A 24,227-nucleotide genomic window follows, 5' to 3' on the forward strand; every position below is an offset into this window, starting at 1 on the left:
ATTATCACCGTCCTTGTATATACGAGTATATAATTACAAATATAGATACATATAATTCTAACTTCAGTTTCTAATAATCTTTAAGTTTTCTTTTCGAATTTTCGAATTCCGTTATTTCTCCTTTTTGTTCTTAAAGTAGTAAATTATTTACCATAAATCTTTCTGAAGGGCGCCATGGCAAATTTATGCCGTGTCTTACGATACTTAGGCTAAAAATGACTATACTTACATAATGGCAAAAGCTGAAGTAAAATCATTAATCCATTTATAATTAATGAGAATATTTAACTAAATCAATAGCAATAAACCAATAAAATACCAATTAAAGTTTATTTCCCTCTCCTCATGTATGTTATCAATGGTCCTTTACAATACTCTTCTTTGCAAATATTTAATGCAGGCAATTTGTATCTCTCGAGTATCGTTCCAACACCATTTATGGGTTTACAATGTGCAGATCAGTTTGATCAAAGTGCTGTGAGAAAAAAGTAGCTGTTGCAAATTGAAAACTCTGAAATTTTTTCTCTGTAACCAAAACAGCTGTAACCATCACTTCAAACATCAGCATCGCTGTAACGACTATAGCTCTATTGTTTTAAATCACCATGATCTCGAGCGCAAATAACATTTAAATAACAATATCTGAAATTTCATTTCGATTGTTTGAGCGGATAGGCCCCCAAGGTATTCGTATATCGAGGAAGATTTTTTATGACCATCCTGTACCAAGTTACAAGATGTAACTCTCAATTTATGTAAGATAAAAAAATATAAGTCTGAATAATATTTTAAATTAGCAACATACACTCAATTCCTCTTTTTAATTTGGACACCTTCCTTTTCTTGTCTGAAAATAGTAATAACGTTTTCGATACTGCGTCATATCTGAAAACTAATTCAGCATCATACAATTTTAAACTTCTGCATTTCTTATAGTTCTTAGCCAATCGGATTAACGACAAAATTTACTATATAAATACTGCTACAATCTAACTACACTCTCTTTGAGATTCGTGACGCTTTTGTCGTGTACTTCGAGCTTTTTTATTCATCATGACTACACTACTTTAGAAATTGATGTTGAGTTCCCTGGAAAGAAAATTATCCGATGGGCGATGGATAATAATAAAAAGCCTGTTCAACTGAACAACACGTATACACTTAAATAATTTGGTGATCCTCAAAATGCATTAAAGACTGGCAAGCCGGTTGAAGACAAGTGTCAGCTCGTTTTCGCTGAACTTACAAAGATGCTAAAAAATGAAGGTCTGAATATTGTTCATCTCGCGCATTAAACTCAGGTGGGAATCACAAAGTCATTTACACCGAATAATTCTTTCCAAGTTTTAGTTTCAACTTCATTGCAGCCATCTCTTCGATGGTGTAACGAAATTACAACAATCTTAACTGAAAAGAAAAAGAAAATCTTTCGTCGTTTTGTTGTGTTTAACCAGCGCTTAAAAAATTAATCACACCTAGTGTTTACAGAATAAAAGTACTCTCCCAATATATTCAAAAGTGCTTTGAAGGTCAACAAACTGCGTACTCAATTTGCTTCCTCCTGCTCTTAAGCGAATCAATTTTGCCACGTTATTTTTCACTGGTGTAGCATTTAAATTATGCATTTTCTCTTCTGCTTTTCCTAATCGCAATTGTATTAAAAATGACTTAATCATCAATTGGTTCTATTCTTAAATTTTTACATATAATTTGGTTTTATCATTACATTGTTTTTCTATTTTTTTTTTTAAATTTAGCACTGTCTGATGAAAATATAAAATTCTATGGTATCAAAAGTTTTAACTTTTCATAATTGTATTCAATAAAATTAAATAGCGAATTTTAGGATATTTAAATTATTATTACGAAATGTTATAATGGATTGTTACTAAGAATTTTTAAATGAATGAAATGCTATTAAAAAACTGGTACCTAATATGATAAACAAATAATGTGTTTTGTTTATAATAGGAAAAGTAATGAAAGTAATTTTCAATACTACTAAAGAAAATGGATGTAAAATTTTCATTTGAGTATCATATAGGAAACATAGTTCTAATGAATATAAGTAATTTATTATTAAAATATTAATAATTTTAGAAATTGAATAATTACAATAAAATGCATTATAAGTAATGTGATAAAGAAGTGAAATTAATACAGATAAGTAACATGAAAATGTGGTAAGTGAATGTTAAAATTAACGGATAATTATATGTTAACATAGAATATATCAACATAAAACTTTAAAGGCTCTTACTGATATATTGAGAATTAAAGATACAGAAACAATATTATTTTCTCTGCACTGCAATTAGAAAACTATTGCAAAAATATGGTAACTATTGTTGAAATCAGATTTCTGAATCAGTTATGATCTGCTCTGATAAGATTAGACCCAGACACTGTCTGTAGTCAGTAAGTTTATCCCGTTTTTAAAGTAATCAGTAATTAATTAAAATAGTAATAAAAATTTTAATTATGTATTAATGATAAATTTATAGTACCCGTTAGTGTGACTATTTCGCGAATCATATCCATAAAAATGATCTATTGCCGCATCTCATACAGTAGATTAGATGATGTTAAAAAGAAAATATTCCAACCCACTCCAATTAACCTCCGAGAGACATCGCAATTTTGAGCATTAACTGCCCCATAATCCAACTCGCTCCGGAACAAGTACGTAATCTATACTAAAGTAATCGAAAATGTTGAGCACACGCGAGTGATAAGCAAATTACAGGCCTTAAAGCATCCGCGATGAAAACATTAACCGATTCAATTAAAAGAGACCTGGTCGCTTTTATCTGTTAAAGACCCCATCAATTGGGAACAGGAAGAGTTTGCTGCCTGTCAGGCGTAAATCTCGTGAGTAATACTGTTCGAAGATAGTGGCGTAAGCTTTACGAAGCAAGCATCGGAATTTTTGCTTTTCCTCCTTCGCAGAGGGAACTATATTTTTACGACGCAGAGCATAAAAGTTGAATTTTTATTGTAAAAATTTGCTAGTTCCTCGAAGGTAATTGAAAAGCGAAGCATTAAAGATTGCTCTGAGGAGTTTGTTGCACGGCTGAATTTTGTGGTGTCTTGACCAGGGTCGTAAAACACTTGATTGATCTAATCCCATGGGTAACTGTTAAGAAGTTTATGGTTCCCTAATCATGTGGTCTTTCTTCTAGCCCTTCTAATATTCTTTAGTAAACAGGACCGAAATTCTTTTACCTGAAAAGAAAGCGTCTAATAAAGTGGAAAGGATTTTCACATAGCTTTACTTTGAATGACACTAGTATAGCTGTTGATAACACAATTTTTGCGTCACCGACTTCTTTCCTTGAGTCAGTCACTTAGTGGTAATAATCATGCATTCAGCTGTACAATTTCCACGAATAATGAAAAATATTGACATTGGTAAAAGAGTCCTTCTTTTGTTATAAATGAAGGATATGTTTAAAAAAAAATTGGTTAAAAATAGAGTTAGGTAGAAAAACGTATTATTAATATTTCGGAAAAATATAGATATTGTAGATTCTAATCATGTTGTTGTATAAATAAGGGATTAAAAAAAGCAACATTTTGCTACCTATAAATATATACTCAAGAATATTTTGCTCTTTTTGAAGCTATTTGTTCAAAACATAACGTCAATTTGCTTATTATATCTTTTTTTAAAAAAATGGCCGGTGGCCTTATTTAATAGCCGTTAGCTTTGCGCTACTACAATGGCCAAAATGGTGGCTGTTTCATTATGGAAGCACCTAATAGGTGGCCATCGTTGCCTCCTATGAAGGGAAGGACTGTTACAACCATGCCTTCTCCGGGATTCGAACTCACGCCTAGTGACTAACCACTATACCGGCTGGGCGGCGCTTATTGTACTTAAAAAAACGTGAAGATGCATTTTTTGAATTATTTAGTATCGATGCCACTGATTCAAAATTATTTTGCATAAAGATAACCCGTCGAAAAGTGCTCAAATATTTTGTGAATGGTATTTAAAAGCTTAATCTGAATAGATCAGAACATGACACATTTTAATTACTGCACTGATTTATGAAATTAATATATTATCATTGCAGTCCTGACAAATGTATAATTTTCACACACAATTTTTTTTAAGGAACTGAATCTTTTGTAAGTTAAAATTTTTTGCGACAGCTTTCGTAAGAAAATGGGGAGAGGGTTGTCTGAGCAAGATCATACAAGCTTTATAATCTTAAAAAATGTAGCAGCATTTTTGCCTTTCCATTTGTAATTCAGCATTCAAATGAAGCTATTAGGCATTTATAGGTAGAATACTAATAACAATAGCTAAGTGAGGTATCTCAAAACATGATCTACCGTCCCTATTTTATTAAAGTCATGAAAATAGTTTTAAAATAATTAACGTAGACAAACAAAGGCTGATGTGGGCACCACATGACTACCTTGTACGGTCTATAAAAATGTAAATTTTTGCTGCATTTTATTTAAACTTATTTGCTCGAATTTCATTAGCGATATATCTCTCATTTAATCAGTTTAGTTCACATTTCGCAGAAAGATAAAAATGCATAAATGCTCAAAACATCTTCATAAAAAATTTTTAAATACAGAGAAAATTAAAACACCAAATGCAGTTAAACAGTTAAAAAATACAATTTTTACAGTTAAAATTAGAACTTGTACTCAAAAACAAGCAATTCGGCCAACCAGCAGGAAGACCAATTTTTCGGTTATAGAACTGAAAGTTAACTTTAGTTCCACCGGGAAAAAAGACACTGAAGTTGGTGCTCTAAATGACTTAATTCGCCGTTCTTCTAAGACTTTCAAATGTAAACAAATAGTGGCTCCATTACACCTACAGCCACTTTTAAATTGTTGAAAATTCTACAACTATTGCGTGCAGATTAACTGAAGGCATAAAAATCTTAACCGGAACGTATCACTTTCGAAGCAAAAAAAGTCAATCTTAAAGCTTTTTTTCAAACACTTTTAAAGCAAAAAATGCGCAATTTACAGACATATAAGAATAAGAACACAGAGCTAACCAAATAGGGTAGGAGAGTGGATGTGTATATATATTGTGGCCGATTGAAATAAAACAATCGAGGTGCACAAGTACATGTTATAGCAGTCTCATCTACAAAAATTTCAACGTTCTACGGCTAATCGTTTTTGAGTTAAGCTATATATATAGCTATATACATACGTACGTACGAAAAATAATCCTTTCTAAATCCATTTTAAATACATTTTCAAATAGTTAAGGAAAAATGGTCCTTTATTCTGTTGGTATGTGCAGATTTCATGCAAAAAATCATTCAAATGGATTCGAGGGTTATTCAAAATGGTTATTTTCGTTGAAATATGATAATCAAAGTTTTCCCTGATCAGAATACTTCCTTTACTTAGTATAAAGAAGTAAAAAGAAAAAAATGCTTTTCATCATATCTATCCAAGATATACCTTCTCTTATAAAAATAAAATTTTGGGTAAAATCATTACACTTTTATCTCATGTTTTCAGTACAATAAGAGCAGCTGCTTCGTAAACTAACAAAAATTAGGAAGAAATTCATAAAAACAAGTATATTTTTCTCTTTCTTTATAATAATCTCCATAATAAATACATTTATTTTTTACGTGATTATGTATTTAAAACATTTTCTTATGCATTTGTAAATGTGAAAATTAGTTGAGGAAAATATCACATTTATGTACGAATAGATCGCACATGTATGTAATCCGAAACCAATTTCTCAAAAATATACTTAAATCTTAGAATTTTACCAGTGCATGAGAGAAGACATGATACAGAAATATAGCAATATCGTGGATTCCAAACAAAGTGCTTATCGTATGTCGCTGCTCAATAATTAATCATAAAAATTGTTTCAAAATCATTACCTCGGATAGTATCATGCCCTAATACTGCTAAACATTTAGTGTAAAGAAAGGGCGACCTTTTAAATACATAACATTACATTTGTAGTTTACACCAAGGAGCAGTCATTCTGATGTACCTAATTGTATTTAGTTACTTTATAATCTGCATAAATATTGCAAATTAATCACGAATACGATTTTACATGTATTTTTATAGACTGAATAATGACTCTAAAACATAAAAATATGGATAGCAACATTTATTAAAATGTTCCAAACCTCCAGAATTTGTTACTACAGAATGTCTTTTTGGAAATGACCAATAAACGCCTTACACAATTAAGAAAGATATTTTAAGCCATTCTTCTTGCAAAAAAGGGGCTATTTTACTTTCAGATGATGAAAGAGAAATGCTTTTTATCTCAACTCTAGCTCACCTCAAACAGGTTCAATGATCCCCACGTACAGAACATGGAAAATATTCGAGTTCATATTCATGATCTTTCAAAGAAGTCTGTCTCCAGATTGCTGTGTAAATAGGTGAATTGTCACTCTTATACATAATATCTCCTTTCAGATACAATATTTGACCAAATGTGTCCTTACAATACTTCGAAAATGTGTCCTTACAATACTTGGCTCCTTACAATACTTCGAAACATTCTGATAGTGATGTGAAGATATATTAATTATTTGTATTTCTAGATGCATCCTTAACATTGGAGCCCAAGCTGCAACATTCCACATCCAGTGCTTCAATCTTGACATAAATACACTTCGAAAAAAGATCTCCGTACATAAATTCTCCCAGATGTCGGAAAAAGAACTAAAAGATGACTAATTTCATAAGAAGACACATTTGCACTGCGTCATATCCAAGCTTTGCGTTCCTAATAACACTGAAACCAATTTTTATCTTAATCGCTGAATATGAAAGATTGTGTTGCAGCTTTCCACAGCCATGATTATTAGTTCCAGCAAGATTTCTAGTAGAAATAGTCGGATTCAGGAGAATAGTGAAATCTACCATTATTTAACTAGTCGTTATTCCTAATTTTTCAGATACGTGATACATCCGAAAAATTTCAATTACAAATAATTTTCAACCATTTGTGATTTCTAGCTTTATAATTGATTCAAAACGTTATTTTAATTTTCCTTAAGACTGTATCATTGCTTGTAGAAACCTTACTTTTTCTTCTGCAGTCACTCCAACAGGACGAAGATCTTTATTTTTCTTGGTGTGCAGACATGACCTTGGATACCATAACCCTCGATATATCAAAATACATGCTATTATTGTAAGAGCAATAAATATCCATCATTCCCAATCAGAAGTGAAGACTTCAAATTTGGAGTGCTATGTTATCAAAAATTTTAGTTTCACTGTTCATTTCCTGTGTATCAAATATGCACTTATTCTAAGATAAAAAGTATTCCCCATTCTTTAGTTATTCCTCTTCAAGTTACCACTCAATAATATGACTGATCTTTAGTTTAGATTTTTGCATACTACGTATCGCTGATTTCCTGCTTGACGATAGATGCGGATGTTTTGCGACACTGCTCTTGGCATTACATCTATTATATTACGATTATTATATATTGTACTAATATGTGTTATTAACACATATAATATATTATTGCTATATTTATTTCTGTATATTACAAAAAAAATAACAGTATACATCTTACGCATATGTGCTTTGCTAGAAAGGCAACTTGTTGAACAAAACGTGAATAATTTCTGTGATAAATGAGAGAAGCTGAGCCATGAAATTTATGAGTTCCTGATATACAATTAAAACGTAATATCATTGAACCTGCTTTAAGGAGCATATCATTTTAGCTGGTGTTCCCCTTTAGAGAACACTTACCGAATTTCCAGACCCTGGAAATATGAGGCCAAACTCTCATTTTTTAACACCCGCTGATAACAAATAAAAATGCTGTCTCGTGAATGTGTGCTAAGAGCAGGTTTCATTGCATTCAGATTCAAACTACACTCTTTGAAACCGATTTATCATCTGACGGAAGGAACAAACCGAGAATAAATGAGAAATAATTTTTGCATATTAAAATTAAGATATATTATTTTCTTTCATTTTGATATTGAATAAATAATTGAGCCAGGAGTTGGAAATTAAAAAAGCTCAGTAAAAGGATGCACTGATTCATTCCATACTTGCACAAAACGAAAAAATCATAATTTTTAAAATTATAGATATTTATTATTAAGAATGTGCCCAAAATTACACAACAAGTGATGCTATTTCGTACAATTTTATTTATAGCTGCAGTGTAGAAAATCATTTTAAAGCTCAGTTCCACAAAACGAAGCAAAAGAAATTAACAAATTCCAGTTTAGTTTAATTCACAATTAATTCAACTCCTCAATCAATAAAATTTATAAATAATTTCATCAAAGAGATGTTTTTAAAATGTTTCTACAATTATCAGAATGTTTTCATATAAGGTGGAATTTTACAAACAAAGATTTCAGTTTTATAATACATTTCGTTTTCAGTTATATTTTTTAAATAACCTGTATATCGAATGGCTGTTAACAGAAATTGCGTATTCATAGGCATAAAAACTGTATATAGTTTAGACTAAAGAAGAATAAATTAAATAAGGAAATTGTTTTTTCTCAAAACATTGCACCATACTACACAGAAGCTTTCAGTACATTAAATGCTCCGAAATGTAAAAAAAAAAAAAAAAAAAATATAAATATCTTTAACTAGAGTGTTATTTATTATTGAATAATTTTTAAAACAACTCTACGAAAAATATAAGCTCCAGAGATACTAAAATACGTGACAATTTTACATTTTATTAAAAATAATGTATAAATGAAAAAAAAGTTCTTATTATTTACTTTAAGTTGAACAATGATTTTATTCAAAGTAATTTCATCATTCATATAGCTTACTTTTATCATGTAATTTTTTCATTTGTTTGGTAAAACTTATTGGTGAAAATCAATGGAAGAAATTCAAAAGAATGTATTATTTCCCTAAGAAATAAGAAAATGCAAAGAACAAAAACACATAACCCATGCTCAGTTTAATAAAAATTTATTGAAATAGTATGAAAGAGAATTTATAGTAATCATGCAGAAGACATGCAATTAATTACATTTCATTCCAAGCCCATGCATATTCATGCTAAACAAGATAAATCCAAGCTTCAGAAGCAATAAATTGAAGAGAATGTTAGAAAAGTTGACATTTAGCGATTGTTACTGCATTGGTTAGAACCATACCGTGAATTACCATTGTAGCGGTATGGCTGACGGTTCCCGCATCGTTCTCAGCCACGCACGTGTAGTTGCCTCGATGGTGCAGGGCTAAAGATTCAAAGAGAAGAGTTGAGGAATAATCTGCAACTTCATTGGAACGGACGCCAATATTGTCCGGTATGGGTCTCCCATCTTTGAACCACCGAATCTTAAATGGCAAATCACCACTGCTGACCGTGCACAGAACTGACGCTCTCTGACCTTCTCGTAGAGACTTTGGGAAGCTGAAAGGTTCTATCACCGGTTTCACTGTAGGAATAAATTTATTATAGTTGTTTGAATAAATGTACATAAAGTCATAACAAAAATATAAAATTTACTCATATGCATACATGATTAAGGGATGACAATGCAAGTACCGTGCAACTGTAAATAAAGTATTTTACTTTTATTGACATTATGAAAAACAAGAAATTAAGTCTATGACCAGTTACTATAAAATTTTAATTTTAGACTAAAATGCTAAGCATTAGTTGCATTACGGTACGCTCCAGGTTGAAGCATTAAATATGCCTAAAAGTTTCCACAAATGGTCAACGTTTCGCAAAAATCATTAGCAAAATTGAAGAAATAAAAAAATTAATTCTTACTGATTAAAAATACTTAATATAGCGATTGAGTAATAAAAAGGTCTCTACAGCATTTGCCTGCAAGTGTATGTAGGATATTATAAAATTAAGCCATTAAATTTCATGAAGTCATTCTGTAAATTAAAATAAGCTTTCAAGACTATGCGAATATGTCTAAGAGTTGCCGTATTTTGAGCACATATTAATGAACACATCACCATCTACATATTGTAATGCCGGTAGCGGCCCACAGTACGTCTTTTGGAAGGAAGAGGTGCAATGACTGATAAATTCCCCCTTTTTTAAGCCCAAACAAAAGATAATATTAGTTTCGAAATGGGATTTTGCGTTGGTTTACTTTAGAAGGCGTACCACTTTAATATTTTTGCCACCAATATTATCGTCCCGTTTTATATTTAAAGAAATTAAATAATGAAGAAGTTGCATGTCCTTCCTATTGTGAACAAACGTCAGTACCTGCAGTTATCAAATTTTGAATAACGTAGTCCTCTACCTAAACATCTGCGCCTGGAAGACCGAATTTGAATTTCGAATTCGTTTTAGTATTTATTTATTTCATATTTTTTAAAACTTTAATGAATTTTTTATTAAAATCTCAACGATGGGAACGCTATTTGAAATAACATATTTTAATCTCCAGCATAAGAAATTTTTGCCTTTGGAAAAAATGTATAATATTTCAATTTTAATTAGCAAATTCTTCTTTATGAAAGCAATGTGTTGCCATGGACGAAAATAAAATGCTTTTACATTCCATACGCCAGAGTGTTGCCATTCAGTAAAGCTTATGATAGTTGCAAATTTAATACGGAAGGTTATTGAGTAATAAATTAAGATCTTAAAATCGCGAGCCTGTATCGAAAAATGAGGTTCCTTATCTGAATTAAAGGCCGTCGTTTTAACGTAAGGTAGTTGCCACACCAAGATAAATTCTGCAAAATGTAATACGCAGTGTTTTCCTGATAGATTATAGAGTATTAGATGGAGAAGGATTATATTTGCAAGATATGTTTTCTATAACTAAATACTGCCGTGACTTCTATTTTAATTTTTTCAAGAAAAGTGCGCCTGAAACGGTAATAAAAGCTATATACAGCACGAATAAAAAGAACTTCGTTTCGTTTACACTGCTATCTCATTTTTAAAACCATCAGGCATTTTCTGTTTCAACCTATGTATTTGTTGCTTCATTTAATGAAAGAAATTGATTTTTCTTCGTATTTAAAAAACTAACTGCATTATTCGCACAAACTTCAGCACAGGATAGTGAGTCGCGGACTGGTATTGGTTTTCAAGTTTACTGAAAAGTACAAGCAAAGTTTAACGCACTTGCCCAACGTATTTCTTAGTTAAAACGAAACTTTCTTATATTTAATTTTGAAAATCCAGAAAGAGAATCTCTTTTATGTTTTTTTTTATTCTTTTTGTGTCTTCTGTATGTTTCTACATGTTTTCTTCATAAAAAACTACAAATATCGATTTCTTTTCAAAAAGCAATATTATCTACGCAATATTTGTAACTTGCGTTATAGAGAGTAGCACATGTAATAAAAACATATGAAAGAATTGCCAATACTGTTACAAAGAATGATTTCGTTAAAGAAAATCTTTGATGGACAGTTGAATATATTCTTTTTTGAGCGTATATTTTAATAGAAAATGAAATATAAATATTATTGTCAGCTGGTGCAGATCATTCTTTGTGCGGATTCCTATTCATAATAGTGTTCCTGTCCTTTTATACATTTTTTGTTAGTAGTTTTTACCTCGAGAGCTGTGATTAGATTGATTGTAACTAGAGAGATGATGTGATAGGAGACGTTTTTGTTTGCTCTGAATTTTGTATTTTAGTGATTTATTGCGAAAAGAAAGAAGTATTTAATTGAAATTTAAAGCTAAACACACAAAAATTTTAAATATTTGTCTTAAAGGCGTGGATAGAGCTTTGCTATCATATCACTCTAATATTCGCTAGTTACGTTAGCATTTATAACTTCATTACCTCATTGATTTATAAAAGTAGAAAATGATCAAATGTTTTTGATCACTTCCAAAACTGATCTTTAAAATACAGAGGGTGTTTACACATTTTTAGAAATATTTTGATGAATAATTTAAAAAATGTTTTGGAATGAAACGTTTGCCAAAGCTTATTATTTGAAATCAAAATATCATCTACTACTTTTAAATTTATTCTTCTTTCAAAATGTTGCATGTAAACAAGCTTCGAATTGAAAAATATCCTTTTGCGCTATCTGAAGACAAATATTACTATTTTAGTTCAAAAACTTTAAACACACCATGGTATTAAAATTTCTATGGGAAAAATAAGTAGCATTACTAATCGGAAAGGAAAAACCGTTAATGGAAACCTCCTTCTGCGTAGAAAGAAGATCTCAAACGAATACCTGAAAAAAAGTCCATACTGTTTCCGATGTTTCTAAATTTAAATCGCTCGCAAAAAGAGAACATCCTCCAATGTTCTCCAATATTCGTTGTAATGTTCACCAGCTCTTAAAGTGGCACGTGGCTCAACGAAGAACAATTTGTAGAATCCTGTATAAAAACTATTTAGCAGGTGATAAAGGGAAATACATTGCGATCCTTGATGAAGCATCAGTATACCTTTGCAGTAAAATAAGATGACTGCAGTAAAATAAGTATATTTCTTATAGAAAATGAAGAGAAAAATGTACTGCAAACCTCGTTTGGGCAAAGAAAGTTTCAATAAGAGGCTAATGATAGACGCAGGATTCTCTTACAATGGGAAATTAAAAATGAGAAGAGTGGGAAATACGTTAAAATCAACTCAACGTATACCAAGAGAAATTTGACGTTCCATACTTATATAAGAAATTTAATTTTTTATCCCAATGACTTTCAAAGATAGAAAGATAGAAGATCTAACATCAAGATAAAGCAACAAGTCATACTTCGACAGGTACCAATGAATTCCTTGAAACAAATGAAGATTGATACATGTATTGCATATCCCCTATATTTTCAGCGTATTTCAGCGTTCCCTGATGTTTCACCTTTGGACTAATGTGCGTCTGGTCGCTCGAAAAGAGGTCTTTCAGGGAACAAACTTACTAGTCTATGGACTCTGGAAATTACTGGATGAGGAATGGAAATCGAAACCCTTGGAAAGTTTATTAAAAGCCCTTCTATCATGAAAATCATAATGAGGACTTATAGCCCAGAAAAAAGGTAATCAGACCGAATATTAAAAAAAAATATTCCTTACATGTAAACATTAATTAAAAGGCTCTAAAATCGTTCTAAAAATGTATAAGCGCTTTCTATATAATTACTTTTAATTACATATGTAGTTTATGATGGAAACCATAGTTTACGATGAAAAGAGTACGAAAAAATAGTATTTAAAAATTCATTAATAAAATTTGAAAAATCATTTATAAAATTTGGAAGAAGATTAAAATTATCATTTTTCTCTACTGTAAACTGTTATTGAATTTTTTCAGAAACATAGCAGTTAAGAATTATTACCTTTTCATAATTGTACATGGTATGGGTAGGCTGGAATGAAGTTAGTAATATATATGTCAGATAGAATGTGTTTCGTCCAATATGTTTGTTCCCATCTTTAGAGGTTGTAAAAGATCCTCGGTGCCTTTCCATGGTATGTACTTCATTGCAAGCGAATTGAACATTCCCAAAACGTTCGTAGTAGCTGGGAAAGCTGACATACGAACTTTCATTCAAGCAATTATATCTCATATGTATTCACTGAAAGACAGACTGAGCGACACAGAATTTTGGACAAGTTAAAAATACTTTCTTTTCATTACATTCAAGATAGAGTAAAAGAGGACATGTTTGGTGGGACTTGAACAATAGCAGTCTTCAGTAGAAAGGCAACATCAGCTCATCAGATGTGCTAAGAACGTCCGCTTTGAAGACTTGGAAGAGTATCTGATGCGCCTTTGCTAATGTAGTGATGGAAAATGAAATCCCAAAATCAAGAAGAAATCCGTTTTGAGGAATGAAATGTAAGCAAAATATTTGCCTGCGTAACATATAACGAATTTTCTATATGTGTAAATACCTTTAGTGAAATTACATGTAAAATTGTAGTATCTCATGTAAAATGTAATATGAGAGGCTTTAGAAGACGAAACCTCGCCGGAAAAACAACGCTACAAGGCTACATTGTGGTAAATAGCTTAGTAAGATAGCACCTAGCTGGCTAGGGGTTGGGCGACTAATTTTTGTCACGAACGTTGGCGAGAAATATCATAAAACTTGTCGATCATTTGGAGACATTTGAGTCAAATACATACGTAACTGTAAATTTATATATCTTCTGGCAATTTCGAGAAACCGAAAATATTGGAAATTTCCCGACGGCTAGAGAGCAACTATATAAGATAGAGACGACAACAGCTTTAATCTGTAGTCCAGATTTCATTTCAAAGTTTAGCTTAGAGTATTGAGGGTACTGAAAGATAATTGTGCGACCTTCGCACTTGAGACACTTTATAGTGTTGCATTTAACGTTCTTAGTACTTTGAAGTGATAATTAGTGATTGTGCTCTGTCATACTGATAAGAGCCGTGCGAGTACTTTTGTGAAAAGTTCTACAACTGTAAGGTGTTTGCTGAAAACATCGCGGAAGTAAACGTCGCAAGAAACAACGCAAGGTGAAAATGTTGTGGTACAAAACATCGTGCGAGAAACGAAAGCAGAGAAAGAATTCTAGAGAAGAATGCAGTTCTAAAACGTTGTACAAAATATCACCGTCGAAAATAAAGCGGTTCAATAACTTCGCAGTTTTAAAACATCGTTTTAAAACATATCGTGGTAAAAAATAAGACACCTACAAATTATAGCATGACGATAATACCATACACATGCATTTTCAGGTTTTAAAAGTTGTAAATGCATGTTCGCATAATGATTTGGAAGCGCGAGAAGGAAAGAGGGATTCTTTTAATTCTATGCTTTATATTGTTGAATGACTGACTAGCAGATGTTTGCTGAAAAAATCTGCTAAGTAAACTTAAGCATTTAAAAATTGAAAATGAGTAGAAAGTTATTGAAACTTATAGGACTTATTAGAATTTTAAGTTTATATAATTAGTTAACAAAGGTGATTAATAAATTAGTCTCTTTTTATCAACTTTTACTGATAATTTTTTAATGAAAAATACAGTATAAAACTGCTTAGAAAAAGGAAGGATAACTGCATGAGGTTACCTCTATAAAAAATTGCTTAGTTATCAAAATATTTTCTTTCACGTTTGTTAGTTGTTCAACAAATTATTTTCTTTCCTATTTATCATATTGTTCTAGTGAAAATTATATTTTGTTTTGTGTCCGTTTATGCTTAAAGTGTTGTTAACATTTTCGTGTATAGCACGCAATTAGTTTTTAAGATGTCGATTTTTTAGTTATAACGAAAGTCAGCTACATAATATGTCTGTATGGAATTTGAAAAATGCATGTGTGCGATGTTATCGTCATGCGATGATTTCTGGGTACTTTATTTTTTACCGCGATATTTTCGACGAAGATGTTTTTAAATTGCTAAATTTTTTAACTGTTTTATTTTCGACCATGCCATTTTGTAACATGGTGTTTTAGAACTTCGATGTTTTCTCTTTGCTTTATTTTCTCCCAAGATGTTTTGTATCACAACGTTTTCGCCTTGCGTTGTTGTCTTCGCGACGTTTTCGTCAGCGATGTTTACGGTTGCAACCAACTGTAAAGTGTTTCTTTTGGGTTTTTCCAAGTCCCCTTTGGGCCTGCTTATTAGTAGACAGAGAGGAAACAATTACCAACGTGTTGTGTTTGGAGACAGCCTACACGCTATGGAACCACGACGTTTCCCCGTCGGAATACAAGCGGACTGATATTTCAAACAAAGTACTCATGCACCCTGTTGAGCATAATTATGCCCACTTTTTCCTATCTACATGGATGGATCAAAAATTGACACCGGAACTAGCAGCGATCTTTGCCTATGCAGTAATAATAACTTCATATGCACATGAGAATTAAGATTGGGTATAAATAACTCCGCGTACCAAGCGGAGCTTATAGCCTTCCAAAATGCTGTTAGACATGTTTGCTCCGAGAACGCCGCATCAACCATCAACGCCGGCCGCATCAAGTCCATACTCAGAAATTCTGCATCCAGCTTTAAGGTAATACAGAATTTGTTTTCCAGACGTCAGCTAGTGTGTGATATCCAGACTCTACCTCTCAGATTTCCGATTCATCAAAGCCCCACACCATGCTGGGCGCCAGCACATGTGCAAATTATTGGAAACGAGATGGTAGTTTCCCTGGTTACACGGCAGCCGAGACTGTGGAATGTCCAATACCCTTGTCGGCCTCTCTCCTCAGAAAGATACCGTTGTGACAATTAATGTAAGAGTGGCAAGACAGATGGACCATCAGAAACAATAAGAAAACGAAAATTCAGCTAATACCAAAGGTTATCGATGAAATGATCAGTCCTTGCTACTTGGTACCTCGCAGGCCATGTATCTTTTATAATATCTACACAGATTCGGCCATAGAACCGCAGTGATTGAAGAAGCGTTAGGGAGGCCTACCATTGGGTTTTTTAATGTGACCTTATCAAAAAATATCGTTTCCAAAAACCAGCGCATAAATGGCCAGCATCGACCAAGAACATATTTCAGAACAGGACATTATTTAACAAATGCTCCAGTTTGTACAATTATGCAGCAGTTTCAATTTCATGCACTGAAAATAGCACTGTCCATATAAAATCGTTTCAGTTTACATATACAAATCTAAAATCACCGACCCCAGAACTTATGCAATTGCGTTGCAAGTAATAGAATTGTAAAAACTGTATCTTATATCTTTTTTGAAACTAATGTTAAATTTAATTACTGTAATATTTATTAGTGATTCGTAGTACACAAGTGCAGCAGGCATAAATTTAATGTTAAACCGAAATTATTAGATATCTATATATAACCTTTTGAAAATTCTTTATTAAATTTGCCTGCTGGGATGGTACGTATCCCGTTTGGTCCAACAATCTCTTACATACCACCTAGGGGTTATTCAGCCCTATTATATGGCCCCATTCAAATGTAGTAAGCTGCTGATACTACTTTGTTCATCCTCTTAATGTTATTCCTAATTCAAATCTTGCTCACAACTCGCAAAGCACACGATTTTTACACCGATGTGGCATTCCAATGATTCTCCCTTCTCTTTTTCAGGATGTTTCATTTTCCATCAGGCAAAACCGAATAACCAAAGCAATAATAAGTGCTCAGAATTTGTTTTGTACGGACTTCTTTTAATTCGTAGGATTAACGCGCATTCTTCTTGTATTTTCAGTTTAAACGGAAGCCGTTTGCATTCTACATCTTAAACAGTTTTTTGGTAAAAGGTTGTAGGAAACATCACTGTAACTAAATGTCACTTGTGGCAACTTCTCCAATAGACGTGTAAGGGACTCATCGCTATATCTAGATAAGCAATAGATACGTATTAAGGGTATAAAAAACCGGTTTATTAGGAACTCTAAAAAAGTTGAACATAAGGCACTCTTGGTGCTCACAAAGCCAGCGAGCAATCTTGGCATGAAATCAAAAAGTAGAATTTTAAATTAAAACGAAATCTAAGCCTTATTAGTCGAAGGCTACCCAGAGATATTTAAACGCCCGAGTTGGCATTGACCTACATCGGCATGATAGCACAATCTGCAAGAATAAAGCAACGCCGTACAATGGTAGAATATCAAATAGTAACGTGACCTTCAGCAGGCGGAACACGCTTTGACTAAAACAATCTCAAACTTTCAGTTAAATAAAGGCGAGCTAAAATTTGCATTTTAGTAGGATGTAGTCCTACGGAAAGCCAAAAGTGACAGTAATGATTCGTAGTATAAAATAACTGGTTAATACCATATAGGGTAAATACCTTATAGGGTAGTTTACTGGTTTGCAGTTTACATGTCAGTTGCGTAAAGCAATCAACAAAATCCATATAAGTAACATTCTGGTATTTGGAATGAATTTCTGGTCACAGAAATTTCTGTGATTTTGAAACAATTAATAATGAAATACAGAACTACTAGTTCCAAAATTTATTCCGTAAGAAACTTTCACTTTTTATTAATAAATTATACTAGGCTATACATATGTGCACATATGAAAGAAAGAAGGTAGACAAAAAATCTAAACAATTACAAAAAATTATTCATAATAACTACCTTGAACCTTTACCACTACTGTGCTTTGTGCTGTTTGCCCAGCTCTGTTTGTAGCCACACAAACGTATGGACCTTGATCTGTAGCTCTTTCAACATGATAAACTTCCAACGTTCCATTATCATGGGCTTTCTGCCGATGGTTATAAGGCAAACGTACCCCAGCTGAAACATAAGGAGAAAGATTCGTTACGATAGGATTTAATTTATCTATATGTTTCTATACGGTACCCATAAGTTTTATGAGATGCATAGAACAAATGAATGAAGATAATGAGTTGGCTTTATGAAATATATTTGATTCATATTAGATGCCTGTTATATACTGAAAAATTGAATGATATGATATTCAAGGTTAGCCTGCAGATTTTTAATATACATGGTATTTTACATAGTATCTATAAAGTAATCTGTATTATCATAAAGCTTTTATAACCAGTTTTTATGAATGGAAATAATATTTCTTTATAAATTTAATACTGAAAATTTATTTTTAAAGAAATGAACATTTCTTTATAAAATATAAATTTAATATTTAACATATATAAAGGAGATTAGGAGCATATTGATGCGTAATTAATTAAGTTATTTAATAATTCTAGGCTTTCAGTTGTTCGAACACGATTCAAGTCCTTTTACAAATTTTCAAAGGGCGCTCTTTCAGGAAGAGAACAGAATTTCACTTTTGGTGTTTAGATTTGTCCCAAAGGTCGTTTCTTACGTCAAGATATGAAATATGAACGTTTGCTCTCTTTTTTGTTATTTACGGCAAACGGTCTTATTTGATAATAATGAGTGCTAGGAAAGATTTAATAATTGATAACTGATAATCATGTCCGTTATTTATCATGACACATTATAATATTATCAATAAATAAAAGAGAAAATTTGTTCGTATATTACCTATTTGAAATTTATAATGCATAATCACAGCATAACTATATGAAAACTTCTACTGTGATTCATCAAATGATATTTATGTATATGAAAAGCAAACATATAAGCTAGCATCCATCTTCGTACTCGGTCTGTAATTCTTCGAAGATGCCACGTCCCGTACATAGGTATTAAAACGTGCTCCATCGCAAGTGCTCGATATACAACAATATTGCAGAATTTCGTTATTCCAGGGCTGCAGCAGCGAAATGTCGTTAATGACGTTGTATGGATGCAAGATGGTGCTCCTCCTCACGTCGCCAAAGTGGTACAACGGCACTTTGGCAACAGAGTCATCTCCCGTCATTTTGCAGTTTTGTGGCCACCGTGATTCCCCGACCTTACTCGGACTGTTTTCTGGTTCTGGGGTTATTGGAAATCTAAGGTATACACATCAGATCGACTAGATTTATCAGAAATGAAAGATTCCATAAAACGTGAAGTTACACAGATTCCTATGTGATGTTAACGTTCGTCAGTGCAGTCTACAATTTCCCGCATGCTAGGCGTAATCGTCTGCGAAGATGGGCACGTTGAAACTTGTAATTGCAATAAAATTTCCCCCCTTCTTTCCTGTTGCTTTCATTAGTCCTTTATAATGATGTTATTTTCAAATGAATTCTGTTTACAATTTTTGTCATACATGTATCGTTCTAATGTCATTTATGGTTTTTCATTCTGTTGATAAAGTCAAGCAGGAAACAAGTGGGCGTTGCCATTCAAAAATTTCGAAATTTTTCACTGAACTTTTTCACCATGAGATCTCTACTGTTTTCATTATCACAATCTCGAGCGCATACCGTCAAATAATAAATATTTGAAATTTCATTTCGATTGGTTGAGCGGTTAGGCCGCTAGAGGTTCATATATCAGGGATTTTTTTATGATCACCTTGTGTATTCGCAGAGATTATAATATATCATGATAAAAGCCAATCTGCACACTGTATATTATAATCTGTACTAATATAAGATACTTGTATGTTTATTATTTAACTACGACTACATTAGTTGATAATCCAACATGTAAAGTGTCATAAAAATTGCCTACAATTTGAATTTATCCGAAGGATTTTAAATATCTGACTTTCAAAATTTTTTTTTAAACTACAGTTAACGTCCATTCATTTTTAATAAGTCGTCATTGAGGGGAAGATATTAGAATTGCTGCATCTATTCTGCAATCAGTGGATCTGTTTAGCATTTACGAGGCCTGCGTGAAATACGAGCTGCAGTGTGATGCAACCACGTGATATGAACTTCTCTATATACAAAAACTAGAAGTAATCAAAAATTAATTTTGTATTACATAATACTATGTTGTTTATTATCACTCAAATGGCAAAAGCCTAGAGACTTCGTTCCTTTATTATTCTTTGTATTAGTGAAATTTAGTGTGCAAAACGTAAACTTGCGCAATTAACATAAGAATACATAAACTGTGAAAAATGTTCAAGTCGTGGTCTGTACTTAGGTGGAATGTATTAATGAACCTTGATTCAGATGGGTGGCAATACACGTGAGAGTCACGGACCAATTAGTAATTTCCAAATGTCGCTACTGCAAATTCATCAAAACTGCAATTCAGTTGCCCTCATATTCTTAATTGTGTAGTATACTAAAATCTACAAACATGCTTACAAACCTTGTCTGAATTTTCAAGGGATTCTGAAGACTGGCGCAACTAGAGGGGGCAAGAGGGACATTTGTTCATAGGCGCAAAATTGCTGTTATGAAATTTTAGAATTAAATGTTTTCCATTCTTGGCAAACAGGAGTGGGCGCGAAATCTTCAGTTGTCCTCGGGCGCTGAAACCCTAGCTACGTCTCTGACTCTGAAAATCTGAACCTTAAGTACTGTCATCTGTGAATTCTACATCTTCAAGAAGCAGTTGTCAGTGTCTGAACTTGGGTGGGTGACCACTCACGTCACAGGTGACGGAGAATCAGAATCTCCATCATTATTCGCTACAATCTCATGTTTACCTTACGACGGATGCCTGACTCGAACAGCTTATTTTATTTGACATTCAAGACAAAGAATTAGTATTTAATAGGTACAGGAACTGGATTTCGACTCACTAGCGAAGCGTTTCAAGTTTGCATTCTTAAAGTTACTGCCAGCGCCTTAGGGCACAATTTCTGGATTTATGGGTAAAGCAGTAGTACTATGCTGTATGTCATATGCACCAACATATTCGATGTTAAAAAAAATAACTTATCGATTTGTGACAATCAAAAGTATTAAAATGAATTCTACCGATATTTTTATTTTATTATGAGCTATGAAAATTGTAAGTTTGTGGTATTGTAACATAATTTAATGCGATTTAGACTGAACGTTATATAAAATTTTTTTAACTAACGTAAATTCATTTCACCATCTGAATTATCATATAGTTAATACAATTTATATACCTATACGAAACATCTGGAACAAAGGGCATATCAAATCTGTGCTATGCAGGGAAAGCCAATATCACATTTATTTATATGCTTTGTGCTTTACAAGGAGCATTATTTTACGCATTCGCTGACCATATAATATCTATTCTTTCAGTAATTAGTGTCCTTCAGATTGCACACAAATTTGATCTTATACATGCTGGATTCATTTTCAAGCTTATAATCATTGCTCTGTTTGTGCATAAATAATAATTTTTTTAAATATAATTTAAGAAGCGAAAGTTCATGAGGGAAAAAAAAAAGTAGAGAACAGCTGTTGCGTTTGCGAAATTCACGGATGTTCGTGAACAACTGCACTGAAGCTTTTGCCTTGAACCGAGAAAAAATTTCTCTTTATATACTAAGCACAACTTCATTAAAAATATTCAAATTTTGAGCATGCATTTTCATTAAAAGGCTTATGTCCAAACTCATAAATATCATGTATAAAAAGTAGAAGTATTTAGAAGAAGAAGAACTATTAAAACATAATTAATATGTCAATGCCTCTGAAAGAATTAACCATGTAAAATTTTGAATATGTAACTCGAGGCTCTTTTTAATATTTCTTCTCGGCAGCATAGTTATGTCTTTGCTCCATTTGCTGTTTTTTAATATAGACAAGAATATTACAAATTCGCTTCTAAAACTTTAAAGCATAAACACTTAAAATTATACTTTATTCTAATTTTCAGGGTAATTTTCTCTTTCTATACTATTATACGTTTCGAATTTCGAACATTTGGTATTGTACCACAATTATTTTAATGTTTCCCTTTCAGATATGACTACTTGTTTTATAACAATTATTTAGTTTCGAGTATTGTATATAAGAATAATATTTAATGTCTTTTTAGAAACATTAGGTTATTTGAAATGAAAGCAGGAAATGTGAAAAATGAGCAACGCCTTCGCCGGGAATCGAACCACGGAATTCTGGAATACGCGCCCAGCGTGCAGACCGCTACACCACAAAGGCACGCTAAGAAGGCGGGAGAATACCTTATATACGTCCCCTTTTAAAGGGCGACTGGGGTTTAGGGGACCCAGTCGCCAAATCCTGGGTGTGGAGAATCATCATTCACCCCCCCCTTTAGTTCGAGCGCCATTATAGCGAAATTAGGTTATTTCGAATGGAAGCAGGAGATGTGAAAAATGAGCAACGCTCTCGCCGGGAATCGAACCACGGACGTCTGGGACGTCTGGACGCGCCGAGCATGCAGAGCATCACGAAGGCCCGCTAAGAAGGCGGGGAGAAGTACCTTATATCTTGACTCATGAATTTCAGTTTAGTTATTAACATTTTTTAACTGACTATTTTGAACTGTTCATTAAAGATTTGTATTATTTCTAGCATTTAATACATCGGGCATCACTATATAAAATGATGCTTCCTACACTATTGAATCTTTTTACCAGTTGGTGGAATTAAACTTCCCTATTATGCCCATAATAAACTGATAATTAATTGTAATTAATTTATTACACAAATATAACAGGATACCCGCATATCTCTTTAGAATTCGAATGAAGTGCTCTAGACCCATATAAGTTGTGTCAACTAGATCAAACAGACTTAGAACAAAAAAGCAATATGCTACCGATCGAAATCTCTTCTTCTGCAGCAGATTTTAAGAGACCTGACTCGAAGACGAACTACGGTAAATGAAATTCTTCATTTACAAAATTTTAGAGCGTGTTTTGTTATGTATGGTAAGATATTCGGTTTCCATAGTACATGTACACAGACAAAAGCAGAGTAAGATCAATGAAAGGCTGGTTTTACGTAAATGATTTTTTTAAAGTTGAAATGTTTTAAGGAAATAACAATACGCTGGAATGAAAAAGTGATAAAGCATTTATTCTGCCAAATATAATTTTATGTTAACCTATATACCAAAAAAAAAAAAAAAAAAAAAAAAAAATGTTGCATTAAATTTTCTTGCAAATGCAAACCGGCTGAATAAAATAGTCCTTTTCAAGGATATAAAATGATCCGCAAAACTCTTTGATGTTCCAGTTTCATTTATCCTTATTTCACCAAATTAGACTGAACACTTAATAGTTCGGTCCGGGGTTCGAGTGCCGGCGGACGGGCTTGGTTGTATGAACGTTTTCTTGTTTCTACACATATGTAACGTGGACACGAGCCATTTCCCTTAAAAGTTCCTGCTCCAGGTATCCCGCCTTTTCTGCATAGTACCTAAGGACGGAGCTCGTAATAAATAATATCACCCAATAAGTTTGAAAAAATAACTCAAGAAGTAACCTTACATAACAGTTCGAATGCACGGTGAAAATATTTAATTACTGACAGGGTATTCGAAACTTCAACTCTCACAAATCTTGAAAAGCATTCGGGATCTAAAAACTGAAATTTTCACATCTTTCTAATCTTCTTTCTGATCTTTCACATCCTAACTAAAAACTCTGTTAAATATTTTAATTTAAAATTTTGGATGGATAGTTTTATTGAAATTCATTAGAAGCATTCATTAAAAATGAGACTGAATTTTATTGAACTTGAGACATCAATATCATTTCACGGTAACCCAGAATACGACACTTTAAATCTTTTAGAAAGAATTAAGCATTTTATGTGTTTGCTTATCCGCGTAAGGCTTGGAAAAAATCATCTCTCTCCTTCACTTGCTTTAATTTTTGAACATTCTTGGGGGAGGAGAAGGATTTTGACATGATATTTATATATTTTGGTAAAATCATAATGTAAAAATAAACTCAGTGTTCAAGAAGTTTAATTACTTGTATTTATTTCGTTTACTAAATTTCATCTGTGTTTTTTAATACAGTGCAGATTTAAAAACAGTATTCTTAAATTTTTATTTCAGTAAATGCCAGAATC

At 32.5% G+C, this 24,227-nt stretch overlaps 1 protein-coding gene across 3 annotated transcripts in view; it reads right to left on the bottom strand.

Moving 5' to 3' along the window:
• Positions 1-24,227, bottom strand: part of LOC118197664 (cell adhesion molecule Dscam1-like) — a 927,954-nt gene that overhangs the window by 310,723 nt on the left and 593,004 nt on the right. For all 3 annotated transcript variants that reach the window (XM_085816877.1, XM_085816876.1, XM_085816875.1), the window contains exons 8-9: positions 17,989-18,150; positions 9,136-9,420 (exon numbers count right to left, since the gene is read on the bottom strand). In XM_085816877.1, the coding sequence (XP_085673003.1) occupies positions 9,136-9,420; positions 17,989-18,150 (447 nt within the window). The remainder of the gene's footprint in view (positions 1-9,135; positions 9,421-17,988; positions 18,151-24,227) is intronic.

This window comes from Stegodyphus dumicola, chromosome 5 (assembly GCF_044657685.1).
Source record: "Stegodyphus dumicola isolate Sdum_Otavi_A_Nest chromosome 5, ASM4465768v1".
Lineage (NCBI taxonomy): Eukaryota > Metazoa > Arthropoda > Arachnida > Araneae > Eresidae > Stegodyphus > Stegodyphus dumicola.